The sequence below is a fragment of the Bos indicus genome, chromosome 19 (genome assembly GCF_029378745.1).
Source record: "Bos indicus isolate NIAB-ARS_2022 breed Sahiwal x Tharparkar chromosome 19, NIAB-ARS_B.indTharparkar_mat_pri_1.0, whole genome shotgun sequence".
NCBI lineage: Eukaryota > Metazoa > Chordata > Mammalia > Artiodactyla > Bovidae > Bos > Bos indicus.
The window spans coordinates 47,634,730-47,652,243 of NC_091778.1; the positions used below are offsets into that span (position 1 = coordinate 47,634,730).

The window sequence follows — 17,514 nt, forward strand, 5'->3', positions numbered from 1 at the left end:
CTTCTCAGATAACAAGTAAACCCCCAGGATAGGCAAGAATTGAGGAATCTGCTGTAAGACACTTTTCTGTTCTCTCTGCAGGCCAACAACCCACTGTATAAAGAGGCTACATCCACCTTCACCAACATCACCTACAGGGGCACTTAACGAGCAGTCATCCCAGGATCGCTCTCGGACTGTCCCAGGATTGTGGACGTCTCTGCTCTTATGTTTACAGGGGGCAATACCTGTGGGGCGGGATTGAGGGCTTGGAGTGGGGTGGGTTGGAAGATTGTGGGTCTGTGTGTGTGTGTGATACGTGTGGGGGAGTGTATAATTTAAAACCTGTGTCCCAGATGAGCGAAGCTCCTCAGTCTTTGTCCTCAGAAGGCCTCCTTCCTTCAGGGAGTTTTCCTGCTTAACCTGAGGGTGACCTACATCGCTGAGCAGGTGTTCTTTATTACCTCAGTGGGAAGCCAACTTTCCTTCTCAGGACAGTCTCTTGAAGAGGAGGGCAGGGCCGAGGACTCTCGTTCCAGAGACAGGGACCTTGGTTTACCCTGTATTTCTGGTTCTCAGGCCTGACTCTGAGCAGCTCTGGTGGGAGCTGCTGGGTCTTGAGGCCTTGTTGTGTCACTCGAGCCTCCGTCTCCTGTCCCTTCCCTCAGGCTGAGGGAGACGTTAGGGGAAAGCTGGACCATCAGGCCTGCCTGTCTTTGCTGTCACCTCAACCCAGCAGAGTTCTCTACTAAGGGAAGTCCTTGCTGTCTAGTCTTTGATCTATTGGGAGAAAGGCTGGTGGTGGGGGGCAGGGACATGCATAACCTGGGGTTAAAGTGCCCGGGCTCCCCCATTCATGATCATAACCCTTCTGATTTGCCTTATTGGCAGCTCTACCCTAGAGGTTCCTTTAGAAGTTGTGTGTCACCCTTAGCCAGCATCACTTCTTTGGCTCCCATCCCATCTTTTCACTGCTTATAGACATTTGCTATGTACTAGGAGGGGCTTCCCAGGTGGCCCAGTGGGTAAGGGATCCACCTGCAATGCAGGAGATGCAGAAGGCATGGGTTCAATCCCTGGGTCAGGAAGATCCCTTGGAGGTGGGTATGGCAATCCACTCCAGGATTCTTGCCTGAAGAATCCCATGGACAGAGAAGTCTGGCATCCTACAGTTCATGGGGTCATGGAGTCAGACACAACTGAAGTGACCAAGCATGTACGCTCGCACACATACTGGGAATTTCCCTCATGACCAAAGGCTTTTCCTTCCAGGGAGAGTGCTATGGTTAGAGTCAGAGGTCTGGCCCCACCCTTCAGGCCTTCTGTCCCATGTTCAAGGCACCTCCACACACCCAATTTTGTGCTTCTGTGTGCTATACCCACCCATGGGGCTGACTGCATGTATCTACCTCTTGGGTGTCTTGTGAAGGAATCATTCCCATGGGACTGAGTCTGCTGGGCACACGTGCCAGGGTGGAAGGATGGGCCAGGTGTATCGGCACATGTGCGCCATCCTCCTCTGGGCTGGGCAACCTCATTTGAACTCAGTCTTTAATTTGAGAGGCCACAAGTGGAGTTTTGTTTTTCTCATCGAGACACCTGAAATCAGGACGAGGCTTGCTGAATCTAAAGGAGCAAAAATATAAACACACTTGCATTATATTTGTAATTTTATTTGATGATGAGGAAGAAAATGATGAAAAGCCATATCGACTTGAGCTGGGTGCAGACACTCCCACTTGGCATCATTCATAAGAAGTCGCTACCCCGTTGCTGGGTCTGAAAGGGCTCTCTCATTCTGGGAGCCTGCAGGGTTAGACACATGGATATGCTGGACCTCTCCCAAGGAGGAGGAGGAAAATGGGCTGTGCTTTTTTTTTTCCCCTAGCAAAAGAAGTTGGAGAAGGCAATGGCACCCCACTCCAGTACTTTTGCCTGGAAAATCCCAAGGATGGAGGAGCCTGGTAGGCTGCAGTCCATGGGGTCGCTAAGAGTTGGACACGACTGAGTGACTTCACTTTCACTTTTCACTTTCACGCATTGGAGAAGGAAATGGCAACCCACTCCAGTGTGCTTGCCTTAAGAATCCCAGGTACGGGGGAGCCTGGTGGGCTGCTGTCTATGGGGTCGCACAGAGTCGGACACAACTGAAGTGACTTAGCAGCAGCAGCAGCAAAAGCAGTTGCTCCATCAGTGTTTACATTTGTTCCACATTAACCACCACCACCATTCCCTGAGAAAAAGGGAAGGGCCTATAAAAACAGGGGTCTGATGATCAGAAAATCTAGGTCCTGACCTCAGTGTTGCAGCTAAGGAGCTTTAACCTTAATTAAGGCAAGTCTTCTCCCTGGGGCTCAGTTTTCTAGTTTGAAAAATGATGGATTTGGCCTAGCCAATCTAGGAGGTCTCTGTCAGTATCCACATTCCATAATGCTGGGACTTACTGTGGCATCAAATAGGCAGTCAAGATTCTGTGGGATGTTGATACTGTTTGTTTTTTCATTTGGGAGATCTGGCTCTGGCAAGAGCAGGTGGCATCCCATATCACCTTTCTCAACGAAAAAAGCCTTATTCTACCTTCTCTGAGAACACCCTTTTCCAACTTTTGTTAGCAGTTACATCTCCTGATACAGCACTTAAAACTCCACTTAGTTATTATTTCTTTTTTCACTTTGCACATGGTTTAATCCATGTATTGGGGAAGAGGAATCCATAAGAAACTAGCTGAAATGTGTGTTCTGTATCCATTCCTAAGAATGGGGCAGATATCTGAGCCCCGTGTCACTCATGGATTACTCCTTCCCGTAGGAAATGGTAATGTTGTAGAGGGATAAATGGGAAGAGACGATTATAAATCCAGGAAGTTTAGAATCTAATTCTAACTGTTGGCTCCTGAGAAATGACTCCATTGACGTGGCAGTCATTTTCTTTAAATAAGATGGTTTATATGAAGAAACGGTACCAAAGGAGGAGAAAACTGTATTCTAAGGAGGAAAAAATTAGTAGGAATCTTTCTGAGCTTCTGGAATAAGGCTTACAGGCTTTGAAGATCAGTACATTTGTATGTGGGGAGAAACCATAGCTGTTTTCATGAGCTAGCAAATAGCAGTCAGTTTTGACGTCAGGGGGAAATAGGGTGACACAGAATCGGACACGACTGAAGCGACTTAGCAGCAAGAGCAGCAGGGTGAACCCCTAAATAGTATTTTAGTATCAGAAAACACAGCCCAAAGAAGTTATTTGTTCTGAGCTCTTTTGGAGATATTTTACGTTCAATCTCAGGGTCTGTGGACAAAAATGGGAAACTTTGAACATTGCTGACAAGTTGTCACCTAAGGAGTCAAGTTCTTTACCTCTCAGATATTCCTAGACCATCCATGATTTCAAGATATTTCTCTTTGTTAAGTATTCCTGGTTGACCTAAATGCCTTCCTGACTTTCTAACCACCTCCTCTGTCTGAATTGTGCAACAGTGAATTAAATGTGCTTTCCAAAAAGAATTGGCCTAAGGCTCCTCAGCGCTTCCTGTGCTGTTATTTCTGTTTCCTTTGGGTGAATAAAGTGACATTGCCTCACAAATGATTATTTTAGAGCAAACATGTTTCCAAATGTAACAGAATGACGATGACTCCAGGAACTGAAGTTAGTTTCCGAATCTAGAGCTTTTGTTTAGATGTGAATCACATTTTCAAAATGAGTAGGTTTTTACTGGTCTAAGAGAGTTTTTTGGTTTTGGGGTTTTTTTGGGGGGATTTTTTTTTTTTAATTGGGGATTTCTTAGAACCTTGTATAACTTCAACAGAAGGGACTGTCAATTTAGGTTTTGTTTGCTGGAGGCATAAATTAGTAAAGTAAAGGCTTAATGGCAAATTATTTACAGGACCATGTAAATGCCCAGCTTTAAGACAATGGATCTCAAAGTGTCAGCCCTAGGACCAGAAGAGGTAATCCCTGTGGTGATTCTGTTGCATGGTCAAGTTTGAGAACTACTGTTTTAAGGAATCACATACTTAGGCCTTTTCTGGCTTAGAAAGAAATTTACAATAAGTCAGCTCTGCTGCTAAAAGATTAAGAACATACCTTGGCTGATAGATTAAGAAAACCAAGTATGTACTCACAGAAAACGAAAGTCTACTTTCAGTCCATTTTCCAAGTTAAATAGTCACAGGCTTGTTCACTCACAGCCACAAATTCCCATGAAAAACTAAAAGAAGTAATAGATCAGAATCTCAGAGGGAAAAACAGCTAACAGAATACTTGGCAGGCATCAAAGAAAACCTTTCGTGTACCAAGCTGAAACAAGAAGATACTCTTACATATACCTATGGCTGATCATGTTGATGTATGGCAGAAACACACACAGTATTGTAAAGTAATTATCCCTCAATTAAAAATAAGTAAATTTAAAAATAGAATACTCTTACAGCATTTGTTTATAGGTGACAGGATCAAAATCTTAAATATTAATATTATCATACTCTAGGATGTCAGAATAAGACTTTAGAACTTGTAACTTTATTTTTCGCTATTTAAAATTTACTGAGCACTGAGAGTGTGGCATTGAAATACTTTACAGAACACTTATAATCCTTGCCTTTGAGTTTTACATTCCTTACTTGAAAAAAAAAGCACAATGCAGTACATGACATCATTAAAAGATTATGTGAACTCAGACTGAGTCCTTTTATGGTGAAATTTTGTAAGATTCACTGTGTTTTATTTATGTCATGCTAACTGATGACTAAGTATCTGGGTGAAAATGGAGGACTTGATGTGAAAATGAACTGGGTAGCAATATGTCAAATCATATCTATAAGCCTTGACCTCTGTAGCCTGAATTATTTGATAATAGCCATCTAATGACCACTGGGACCAATCACAAGCAGATTGTCTTGGAATTACAATACCCTCATTTTTCACAATGATGTAAGGAAACAATAATATATGTTTGCAGTAAGCCATTTAATACTTGAAACTAATTTCTCTTTGGTTTTGTAATGTATATCTGGATATATGTTTCCCTAATTTGTTTTAGTTTGACTAATGCGCACAAGGAGGCAGTTTTAAATGTTTTCATTGGGGTTGACCATATTGTTAAATAAAATTTTAAAAATCCACTACTGTGGGTATCCAAGAATGGATTGTATGTGAAAGGAAAATTATAGATCAGGAACATGATGGTGTTCCTTGCAGTTCCTAATGTCATAGTGATGTCTCCAGCCTCTTACATAGAGAAAATATTTTTTGTTAGCTCTATATTTTCTGACAATACATTAAGGAATGAAGAATATAAATATTGGGTTGACCAATATGTTCATTCAGCTTTTTCCATAACATCTTATGGAAAAGTCCAAACAAAATTTTTAGCCAACCCAATGTCTAGAGAGCAACATTTAGGAGATTTAAGAGCCCTTAGGCAAAACCACCATTGTAAATTATTCTCTAGGAGTATCCCTGAAAAGAACTTTGAAAGGAAAAAGTTTTACAATTCACTGTGTTTTACCCAATATATCAGTTGGATTTTCTTGTGACTCACTCCATTGGCATGATTCTTTAGAGAGGTCAGAGTGATGCCTGTATAAAAATCATTTGTTGGCTGATGGAAATACTTTGTTAAGTAATAGGAAAAATGTTGACGGATATATGCTAGACTTTACTTTTCCTGACCCTTGTAATCATCCATTGTGACAGAGATTGCTACTTGTGCCCGTTATCTGTTATCACCATTCTCACATTGTATTAGGATTCTTAATTTTTAGTCAGGCACATGGTTGCTCACAAAAAATACAGCTGGGTGTGCAATGGTCATCTCTTTGGCAGTGAGATGTTAATGAAGGGGGTACACACAACTTTCAGCAAGTGCTGTTTAAGGGAGGGAGCGTGCCTTTCTTCTCTTCCTTCTTCCTGCAGGCTGATACGTACAGATGATAGCAAGACTCTAACCAGACATCATGGATCAAGATGTGACCTAGGGATTATATTAGTTATCTGTTGTTGCATAACAAATGACCACACGATTTTAGCAGTGTAAAACAACAAACATTACGTTAAAGTTCTGTGTTCAGGAATTTAAGAATGGCTTAGCTGGGTGGTTCTTGCTCAGAGTCTCTCTTGAGGTTGTAGTCAAGCTGTTGGCCAGAGCTACAGTCAACTGAAGACTCAAAGGGGCTGCAGGATCCATTTCCAAGATGGCTTATTCACATGGCTGTTGGCAGGAGGCATCGGTTCCATACTGGCTATTAACAATAGGACATTTCCATAGGACTGCTTGAGGGTTCACAAGACATGCCATCTGGCTTCTTCCCAAGTGAGTAATCCAAGAGAAAGCATGGAGAAAGCTGCAGTGTCTTTTATTACCCTCTCTTTGTAAATGTCACATAATCACTTCTGCCGTACTCTTCATTATAAATAGCTTACTAAATCTAGCCCACGTTCAAGTGGAGGGAAGTAGATGCCACTTCTTTATTTACTTATTTGGCTGCATTGGGTCTTAGTTGCAGTATGTGGCATCCTTGCTGTGTGATGTGGGATCTTCTGTTGTACGTGAACTCCAGGTGGTGCTGGTGGTAAAGAACCTGCCCGATAGTGCTGGAGACATCCCTGGGTTGGGAAGGCTTGATCCCTGGGTTGGGAAGATCCCTGGAAGAGGGCATGGCAGCCCACTGCAGTATTCTTGCCTGGAGAATCCCCATGGACAGAGGAGCCTGGTGGGCTACAGTCCATAGGGTCACAAAGAGTCAGACATGACTGAAGCGACTTAGCACATGCAACTCTGTAGTTGCAGGGGCAAGCTTAGTTGCTTTGTGGCATGTGAATTTAGCTTCCCGAAGTCCCTAGATGCCACTTCTTGAACAGAAGAGTACTGTGGTAGACAAAACCATTGCCTATGACCACTCCCACCCCCCCAGCCAAAAATATCCTTATCTTAATCTCCAGAACCAGTGAATATGCTACTTTTCATGTGATAAATTTTTAAGGTTCTGGCAGGTGGGTGCAGAGACCTACTTGTCTTGTATGTAAGTTCCCTTGCTTATTAAACTTTCCATCTACCAAGGTGGAATGGTCTGCCTCTTTCTTTGGTCTCTCCCTACTCTTCATGTAAGACAGCTGGTTTCAGATTTCACCTGGGACACCCTCAAGGTTGCAAACTAACAAGCATCAGTTCAAGTCCAGAGTCTTAGCCTTTAAATACCTCTAGGGGCAGATAGGCTTCTTGGGTGAATTCCTTATATACTTGAGTACAATACTTCTCAGTCTGAAGTCCTGTGAACTAAACAAAAAAGCTATATGCTTCCTTCATACAACAACCAATGTAAAATGGTGGGACAGGTGGGATAACTGCTACAGTCACTCCTGTTCCAACAGGCAGAAAAGAGGAGATGCACAGATGTTCATAGCAATTCTGAAATTCATTCAGGTACAGGTCTGCAGACCCACCTTCAAGGCCTCAGAACAATTCTCCATGGCTCGATGTTTTACCCTCTAGGCTGTCAGTTGTTATTGTTCAGTTGCTCAGTCATGTCCGACTCTCTGCAACCCCATGAACTGCAGCTCACAGGCTTCCCTGTCCTTCACTATCTCCTGGCATTTGCTCAAACTCATGTTCATTGAGTCGATGGTACCATCCAACCATCTCATCCTCTGTTTCCCCCTTCTCCTTCTGCCCTCAATCTTTCCCAGCATCATGGTCTTTTTCAATGAGTTGACTCCTTGAATCAGGTGGTCAAAGCACTGGAGCTTTAGTTTCAGCATCAGCCCTTCCAATGAATATTCAGGGTTGATTTCCTTTTGGATTAACTGGTTTGATCTCCTTGCTGTCCAAGGGACTCTCAAGAATCTTCTCCAGCACCATAGTTCAAAAGCATCGATTCTTGGGTACTCAGCCTTCTTTATGGTGCAACTCTCACATCCATACATTACTGGAAAAACCATAGCTTTGACTATATATATGAACCTTTGTCAGCAAAGTAATCTCTGCTTTTTAATATGCTGTCTAGGTTGGTCATAGCTTTTCTTCCAAGGAGCAAGTGTCTTTTAATTTTTGGCTGCAGTCACCATCCACAGTGATTTTTGTCTTGCTTAGTCAACTATTATTCAGGGATTTTCTGTTACTGGCAAAGGAATCTAATCCTAATATATACTTGGTGCTATTTGAAGTCTATGAAACTGACTAATACAGTATCTAACTAGCTCATCAATAGATTCAATGCTAAAAAACCTACAAGTGTTCAAGATTTTTAAAATAGTCACAGTCTGTGGATCAGCATACAGATTGAAGCCATTGCAATTCTTACAAATTAGAAATTGAATCTTTATGAATAAGTGGAAAATGGGATGAGTCATTAACACAGATGACTGTAAACAATGTGGGTGGTGGGGAAGTAGGGAATGCAGAGTTTACAAAAATAAAAAAACATGGTCTCAGCACTCAGATTACATAGAGACTATTTAGAGAGATAAACTGTATATACTTTAAAAGTACTAAAGAATAATATTCCATTGTATGTGTATATATATATATATCACATCATTATCCATTCCTCTGCTGATGGACATTTAGGTTGCTTCCATGTCCTGGCTATTGTAACTAGTGCTACAATGGACACTGGGGTGCATGCGTCTTTTGAAATTATAGTGTTCTCTGGGTGTATGCCCAAGAGTGGGACTGCTGGGACATATGGCAGTTTGAACCATAAAATGGAACAAAATTATGCCATTTGCAGAGATGTGGATGGACCTAGCGATTGTCAGAGCAAAGTAAGTCAGAAAAACAAATACATATTAATGCATACATGTGGAAATGAGAAAAATGGTACAGATGAACCTATCTACAAGGCAGAAATAGAGACACAGACGCAGAGGAAAAAAACATATGGACACCAAGGGGGAAAAGGGAGGGTGGGACGAATTGGGAGGTTGGAATTGACATATATACACCACTATTTATAAAACAGATAACCAATGAGAAGATACTGTACAGCACAGGCAACTCTACTCAATGCTCTTGTGGTGACCTAAATGGGACGAAAATCCAAAAAAGTGGGGATACATGTATAGGTACTGTTGACTCATTTTGTTGTACAGCAGACAATAACACAACACTGTAAAGAAACTATAGTCCAGTAAATTTTTTTTTTTAAAAAGTACTAAAGAACGCCTATAGAGCAGAGTTTAAGACATAAATGAGCGTAGCAGTATCACTGAAGGAATTAATTATGGTAACATACTGACTACTACATACATTTTTGAATTATCATGATCCTGGGAAAACTGAGGCTTAGACAGCATGGGTAATTTGCCCCACTGCATACAGTAAATAAGTAAGACTTGAATTTGGACAGATCTGTCTCTAAAGCCCATGATGTTCACCACATGTAAGTAATGGAAAGCTCAGGTTGGATCAATGTGAACAATTTTACCTACATGCTTGTAAAGAAAGATACTTTAAATCGTGGGGTTTTTTGGTTTTTAAAAACACTCTTTGCTTGAAGGCATTTACAACTAGAGTTTAACAAAACTTAAAAATGATTAATTTCATCCAATTGGATTTACACAACGTTTTAGGGACTACCTGAGGAAAGCCAGCAACAGAGGACTAACGCTGCTTGCGTCAATTCTTTCACCAATTATCATCTGCAGCCTGCATAAAAAGTTGATTTTCGTAGAAAAACAAAGTATCTCTTCCAAAAGCAGGGTTAGTCCTTTGAAGGGCAGGCTGGAACAAACTTCAGGAAGGTTGTGGGACAATGGCTTCGAGCCACTGTCCACTAATAAGTAGTAGAAGCAAAGTTGGATGGAACATTTTAGCAGAAAGGGAGGGCCGGAGGTATTCAAAGGATGGATAGAAGATAACATTGAAATGGGACCAGATGGGGTGGGACAGCATACCAGAAAATGAACGGAACTGCCAGAAGAACAGAGAGCGTGCAGGATGGAGGGAGAAATCCAGGCTCTTGGTGTGCAGAGATGAGCCCCGCCACTCTTGTCCAGGCCGCCGAGCTCTGTCCGGGTGAGGTCACAGGCCCTTATGAAGGTCACAGGCCCTTGTGAGGTGGGGCAGACGGGTGTGGCCGTAGCGCTGTCCTGTCCGCGCTAAGGCGGCGGCGATCAGCCGCTCCCTGGAGCCCCGGAGCCCCTGAGCCCCTGCAAAGTGGCGGCGGCAGTGGCAGCCAAGGTAGCCTGGGTCCCGCGATTGCTCAGCGCAGGTGGCTCAGTGGGCGGAGCATCGAGCGCTGTCAGGTGACCCAGGGGCGGGGCCTCGCTGCAAGGGGCCTCGGGAAGGGAGGCGGAGCTAGAGCGTCGTGCTGAGCGAGGGCTGCGGGGTGGAGGGGTCTGTGTGCGGATGGGCAGACAGCTGAGGGAACGGGGGACAGATTGGGGAGTCATAGGGGGTGATGGTGGGACCTTCAGGTGACAGAGGTGGGGAGAGGAGACCTGCTGAGGCGATGGGAAGGAAGGGCCTCTGAGGCTGAGGGAGAGAAGAGTATCACGTGGTGTGAGGGACAAAGTAGAACAGTTCCAGAGTTGGGCGAAAGTTCCAGAAAGGGCAGTGAGGGACGAGCCGGACAGTCAAGGTGCAGAGTGAGAGATGACTGGGCCGGAGCCGGCGGCCCCTCAGCAATGGTGGTGGTTCTGGAAGGGTGGCAGTCACTGTGGTGGGGGACTTTAATGCTTCTTCTCAGACGGTTCGGCCTCCGTTGGAGCACTTGTTTCCATCTTGCGGGATGATTTTCTTGTCTACTCATTTGCTTACTTTATCCCTGCTGCTAAGTTGCTTCAGTCGTGTCCGACTCTGTGCGATCCCATAGACGGCAGCCTAGAGAAGTAAACTAGAGCAGGGCCTGTTAGAATCCTCTCTAGCGCTTGGTTCTGCATGGAGTGGATTTTCACTTAATGTTTGTTATAAACAAAGGCAGATAGTGGGGGAGGTGTTGATACAAGTTTCATGTTAGTAGCAGTAGATGCAGTGACGTGGTTGTAAGATTGTAGTTAATGGATGTGTGCCGTCAACAAAACGGAAAGAGTGAGCAAGTGAGTGAGGCGTCTCGTGAGGGGCGGTGTGAAAGGAAAGAGTGGAAGGTACTATGTGAGGGGTTGACACCCTTAGAAGCAGCCAGTTACTCTGTGAAGATGGTGATAATTCACCAAGGGAGAAGGTGCAACGGTGGAAGCCCAATGTCAACCTAAAGGCATGAAACAAAATTAAGCCTTGTTTGGACTTTCGGAGTCAGAATCTCTTTGTTTTCTGCCTCAGCTCTGCTTCTTGGTTTACTGAGAAGCAATGGAATTTTGTAAAACTATCCTGGACTTCGGTTTCCCGGGTGGCTCAGTGGCAAAGAACCTGCCTGGCGATGCAAGAAATGCGGATTTGATATCTGGGTGGGCAAGAGCCCCTGGCTCACAAATGAGTTGGACACCACGTAGTGGCTAAATAATAACACAATATTCATGAACTTGCGAGTCAGAGATCTGAAGTTTGCTAGTATGTATTTTCTTCTGTACTTTCTGTGGGCAAATCAATCTCTCTCTGTGTTAGTTTCATCATGTGTAATGAATAATTAAGGGGTTAGACTGGAAAGGTTTGTTCATTCTAGCAGTGTTATGGATTCTGTGATTTCATGTAACATTACCTGCCCCCAAGCCCTTAATCATATGTGTTCTCCCCCCAAATTCCATTAAAATATTTATTTAATTGACAATATTTTACAGAAATAAGAGCAGTTTTATTTTAATACAGATAGGTATATTTATCTATTCATATATTTATATTTCTCTTTTTACAAAATTGAAGCATATCAAATTGTTTTCCCTAAAACTGTAGTGCAAAAAGGAATACTAGGAAAGAAATAAATACTGAAATACGTTCATCATTAAGTTATAACCAAGGGCCTTCTGAGTCTCAGCAAGGTATATGATTTGGAGAAAGAACATGCAATTTGGAGCCAGGAGACCTGGCCTGCACTGTTTACTTGCTTTGTGTCATCGGCATATTTCTCAATAACTCTGAATCTCAGTTCTCCACCTTGAAAACAGGAATGATATTAATTAGTGTTTTGATTTTCTTAGGATGCATACCCAGCAGTGGAATTGCTGGATTGTGTTATATTTTTATGTGGGGAACTTCATATTGTTTTCCATAGTGGCTGTACCAATTTACAATCCCAGGAACAGTGTACTTGGGTACCCTTTTCTCCACATGCTCGCCAACATTTGTTATTTGTAAACTTTGATGATAGTCATTCTGACAGGTATGAGGTGTCTGGGCTATACTCACTTCTTCCACTCTCCTAAATGACTGTTTTATAATAATGCCACGCCACTCTCTGCAAACCTCCAGCTCACCGTCTCATCTTCATTCTCTGTTGATTACCTTGCTTCCTGTTTCACTAAGAAGACCAAAACAATCAGATGATTTCCACAAGCTCCCATTACCAGATCTACTCACCTATTCTACATGCAATTATGCTCAATTACTCTAAGTTGTCTTGTATTGTTATGAATAGTTCTTAGCTAAGGCCAAATCCTCCCTTATGTCCTAAATCCTGTTTCTTTTCTTCTACTTGAGAATATTGTTCCAGTAATTCCCCCCTCCTATATGATCAGTTTTTGCTTCTCTGCTAGGTTAGTTCCATCAGCATATGGACATACCTTTGTTTTTCCCCATCTTAAAAGCTCATAGCTGTGCTTACCCCTCAGTTGCTACCTCATTTCTCTTTCCCTTTATAGAATAACTCCTAGAGTTTTCTCTTGTTTCTGTCCCCCATTCTCTCTTCAACTCACTCCAAGGGTATTATTTCCTTATCATAACACCCAGATGGCTTTTCTTAGGGTAGTTGGTGTCCTCTATGTTACAGGACCTAGTGAATCATTCAGTACTCATCTTACTTGACTTAGTGGCAACATTTGTCACAGCTGATTACTCATTCTTCTTTTGGACTACTTTTTTTTCACTTGGCTTTCAGGAACCCAAGACCCACTGGATTTTCTTGTAGAATCCAGAGTGATCCTTTCAGAAAGGACTTTAGGTCATGTTATTTCTCTGGTCAAAATTCTCCTATGGCTTCCTATCTTCTCAGAGTACAGGCCAAAGTTCCTTCTATAATCCAGGAGCCCTTCATGATCTGCCTCCCTTCCTTCACCACTCTGATCCCCTCTCTCCCCCCTTTCTTTCCCCTTTGCAGTATTTCAGCCTCATGGGTCTTCCTACCATTTCAGAACATTCAAACTCCTTCTGGCTTTGGAGCCTTTGTACTTCCTTTTTTCTCTGACTGAAATGCACTTCCCTAAGTTATGCATTGGCTCCCCACTTTAACTCCTTCAGGTGTGTACTCTTTAAGTCTCCTGCTCAGTAAGGTCTTCCTTGGCTATCACATCTGCTCTTGGCATCTCTTCCCCAAAACCGCATTTAATATTCCTCTCACTGTTTTGCATTTTCCCCCTTAGTACTTGTCACAGATATTATGCTATATATTTTATTGTTTCTGTCCCTGGTTAGAATGTAAGCTCCGTGAGGGCAGTTTTTGTTTTTCTGTTTTGTTCACTGCTGTATCCCCAGAGCCTGGAAGAAAGCCGTGCACATAGAAAGTGTGCAGTGTATGTGTGCTGAATTTATGGACGGAGGGATGGAATGGATTGGAGAAAAGGGATACAACTTTTTAAATTTTTCTTGGTTTGCCCTTGCAAGTTCACATATCTGTCATAAGATTCAAAGAGTTGAGAAACAATTGTGTTGTCACAGTTATGGGGAAGAGACTTCCTGTGCTAACTTTTCTCTTAGCTTGGAGAGAGTTATGTGGTATCCAGTTTATACAGCAGATTGAGACCTGCTAACGTTTTGATAATGTGATCAATATGAAACAGTTCTTCCTTTCAAAGTTTATTTGTCATGCTTACTCTGCTTAATTAAGTACTTTGATGACCTAAGAGTTCTTGGTATGTAAGCTCAGAAGGGACTGAATTCCTTCCTTGCTCCCTCTCTCCCTTCCTACCTCCCTCCTTCTCTCCCTCCGTTCTTTCACTCTTTCTTTCCTCCTTCCTCCCCTCCCTCTCTTCTTCTCTGCTTCTCTCCTTCCCTCCCTTCTTTCCTACCACCCTTTTTTCTTTCCTTCTTTTGCAATGCCTTTATAGCACTGTTCTTGGTTCTGTGAGAAATAATTCAAAGAATGATGAGATACCAGCCCATTCCTTAGAAATTTAGACTTTAATTGGTGTAAGAGTAATACATATGATAATTAAATAAAAATACAAGGCAAATGATTAATGCAACTTGAATAATGAAGACAATAAGAATACTGAAGACAGTAAGTGCTATGCTAAGAAGTTTAAAGGTGAAGATTGAACTGGTTAGAGAAGTTTTAGAAGAGGTTACGTAGAGTGGTTTGCTGGGGAGACCTATAAAACCTCTAATGTCTTCTGAGATGCATATCTTTAATGTGATTTCATTTTATTTTTAACACGTTTTGAACTCCAGGAATTTTGGACATACCACATTCAATAGTAATTATAATTACATATTATAGAAATATTTTAAAATACTGTCTGCTGCTGCTGCTAAGTCACTTCAGTCGTGTCCGACTCTGTGCGACCCCATAGATGGCAACCCACTAGGCTCCTCTGTCCCTGGGATTCTTCAGGCAAGAACACTGGAGTGGGTTGCCATTTCCTTCTCCAACGCGTGAAAGTGAAAAGTAAAAGGGAAGTCACTCAGTCATGCCTGACCCTCAGCAACCCTGTGGACTGCAGCCTACCAGGCTCCTCTGTCCATGGGATTTTCTAGGCAAGAGTACTGGAGTGGGTTGCCATTGCCTTCTCCGAAAATACTGTCTAATACTGAATATTAATACTTCAGTTAAACTTTACAATATGAAAAAGACACTAATAATTGCAACTAACAATGTAATGTATCTAGCAATGTAATAAACCATGACTCAGATATGAGTATTGGGTTGGTGGCTCAGACAGTATAGAACCTGCCTGCAATGCAAGAGACCTGGGCTCGAACCCTGGGTCGGGAAGATCCCCTGGATAAGCGAATGGCTACCCACTCAAGTATTCTTGTCCGCAGAATTCCATGGACAGAGGAGCCTGGCGGGTTACAGTTCATGGGGTCACAAAGAGTCGGGCATGACTGAGCTACTAACACACTTGGATCAGATATGATTAAAATATATTGTGAAAAATTTGGGAAATTTCTAAAGTTGGTTATCACATTTACATAGTGTGGAACTGGATAAAACATTTTTTGTTTGCAATAGTATTGTTTTGAGAGTCAGTGTTGTGTGATGCTGAAGACCTCAGGCTGTTAGGCTGTCTGAATTCAAAATCTGATACTACTATTTGTTGGCTGTGGAATCTTGGACAATTTGATCTAAGTTTTTATTTTCCTCATCTGTAAGATAGAGATAATGGTAATTCTTTGAAAGGTAATCGTGAGGAATAAGTGAAATAATGCAGGTTGAAGTGTTTATCATAATGTTTAATAGACAGTAAATATTAAATAATGTTAGCAATTACTACCTATGTTAATTCTACTTAACTGGGTTTATTTGAATAAATAAATATTATTGAACTTTCTGCTTTTCATGCCATTCAAATTTGGATTTCTCTACTTGATGAAAGTGAAAGAGGAGACTGAAAAATTTGGCTTAAAGCTCAACATTCAGAAAATTAAGATCATGGAATCTGGTCCCATCACTTAATGGGAAATAGATGGGGAAACAGTGGAAACAGTGTCAGACTTTATTTTGGGGGCTCCAAAATCACTGTAGATGGTGATTGCAGCCATGAAATTAAAAGACACTTACTCCTTGGAAGAAAAGTCATGCCCAACCTAGATAGCATATTCAAAAGCAGAGACATTACTGTCAACAAAGGTCCGTCTAGTCAAGGCTATGGTTTTTCCTGTGGTCATGTATGGATGTGAGAGTTGGACTGTGAAGACAGCTGAGCGCCGAAGAATTGATGCTTTTGAACTGTGGTGTTGGAGAAGACTCTTGAGAGTCCCTTGGACTGCAAGGAGATCCAACCAGTCCATTCTAAAGGAGATCAGTCCTGGGTGTTCATTGGAAGGACTGATGCTAAAGCTGAAACTCCAATACTTTGGCCACCTGATGCGAAGAGTTGACTCATTAGAAAAGACCCTGAGGCTGGGAGGGATGGAGGGCAGGAGGAGAATGGGACGACAGAGGATGAGATGGCTGGATGGCATCACCGACTCGATGGACATGAGTTTGAGTGAACTCTGGGAGTTGGTGATGGACAGGGAGGCCTGGCGTGCTGCAGTTCATGGGGTCGCAAAGAGTCGGACACGACTGAGTGACTGAACTGAACTGAGCTCCTCCTTATACCACAAAGTTAAGGAATTGGATGATCTCCTGTGATTTATGATATATTAACTGCTTTTTCTAGCTTTTGTATATGTATCTGAGTTAGGAAATGTCTATTAGGTTTTGTGCTATAAGTGAGTATTACATTGGAATAATAGCTTCAGGTAGTTTAATTACTTACATCTCCTAAACAAGGATATGATTTTTTATTTTTCTTTTTTTGGCAGGAAATCATTTGGCAGGAATTCATACTTGTTCATCAAGTTCTTTGAATCTTCAAGGGCAGAATTTACCTCTAAACAGAAAGATGGAAACTAAAGGTCATTTATTTTGCCAGGTATTTTCCAAAACGGTTTGTAAAGATTCCTTCCTTTTCTTCCTTAAAAATTTGTTTAAATTACTTCGCATCTATAATCAGTAAGCAGATTCATAGCAACATAGTCATATGATCTTGCTTAAAAACTGAGGTGACTTTTGAACTGTTTTAGTGGAAATATATTGAACTCTCATCGCAGCAACCCATGTAGTATCAAGAGATCTGAAATGTATGATAAAACTAATTTGGTGGGGGGGAAGGGACAGACACAATTTTTCTGGAGACCAAAGGATTTAAACCTATGTGAGAGATTGTAAACAATGTAATTAATAACATGGCAGTCTAACCAAAAGCTAAAAGATAATTTAAAACATGGGGCTTTGCTGGTGGCTCAGTGGTAAAGAATCTGCCTGCCAAAGCAGGAGATGCAGATTTGACCCCCCAGTGGGGGAGATCCCCTGGAGCAGGAAATTGCAACCCACTCCAGTATTCCTGCCTGGAAGATTCCACAGACAGAGGAGCCTGGTGGGCTACAGTCCACGGAGTCGCAAAAGAGTGAAATGTGACTTAGGCACTAAACAGCAACAACAATTTAAAAGATACCAAGTGTCTCTAGTCTTCTTATCTGTGATTCAGGGGATATTCTAATCTATTGGCCAGTATCATGTCAATAAAAAACCAAATCTGGACTTATTATTGAGAGACTTTGTTCAAAGGGATTATTATAAGGGAGGAAAGAGACTACGAAATAGAAGGAGGGGGGACTAACTGAAATAGGGACCACAAGATCTGCAAGCATCCCACGGACTAGGCAAATTTTCCTTTTTAAGTTTTATTTTATTATTTAAAAATTTTATTGTGTATTGGAGTATAGTTGATTGATGTTCTATTAGT

The 17,514-nt window shown here is 42.1% G+C and overlaps 2 protein-coding genes across 4 annotated transcripts in view; both read left to right on the plus strand.

The window, feature by feature from the left end:
• The window catches only part of ITGB3 (integrin subunit beta 3), a 70,983-nt gene extending 66,330 nt beyond the window's left edge, over nucleotides 1-4,653 (plus strand). For all 3 annotated transcript variants that reach the window (XM_070773701.1, XM_019981935.2, XM_019981936.2), the window contains exon 15: nucleotides 82-4,653. In XM_070773701.1, coding sequence (XP_070629802.1) covers nucleotides 82-147 — 66 coding nt within the window. In that variant the 3' untranslated portion in view covers nucleotides 148-4,653. The remainder of the gene's footprint in view (nucleotides 1-81) is intronic.
• Nucleotides 4,654-8,900: 4,247 nt separating this feature from the next.
• EFCAB13 (EF-hand calcium binding domain 13) overlaps nucleotides 8,901-17,514 on the plus strand; it is a 102,907-nt gene continuing 94,293 nt past the window's right edge. The window contains exons 1-2 of the mRNA XM_070774454.1: nucleotides 8,901-10,218; nucleotides 16,532-16,641. Of these exons, the coding sequence (XP_070630555.1) occupies nucleotides 16,612-16,641 (30 nt within the window). The 5' untranslated portion in view covers nucleotides 8,901-10,218; nucleotides 16,532-16,611. The remainder of the gene's footprint in view (nucleotides 10,219-16,531; nucleotides 16,642-17,514) is intronic.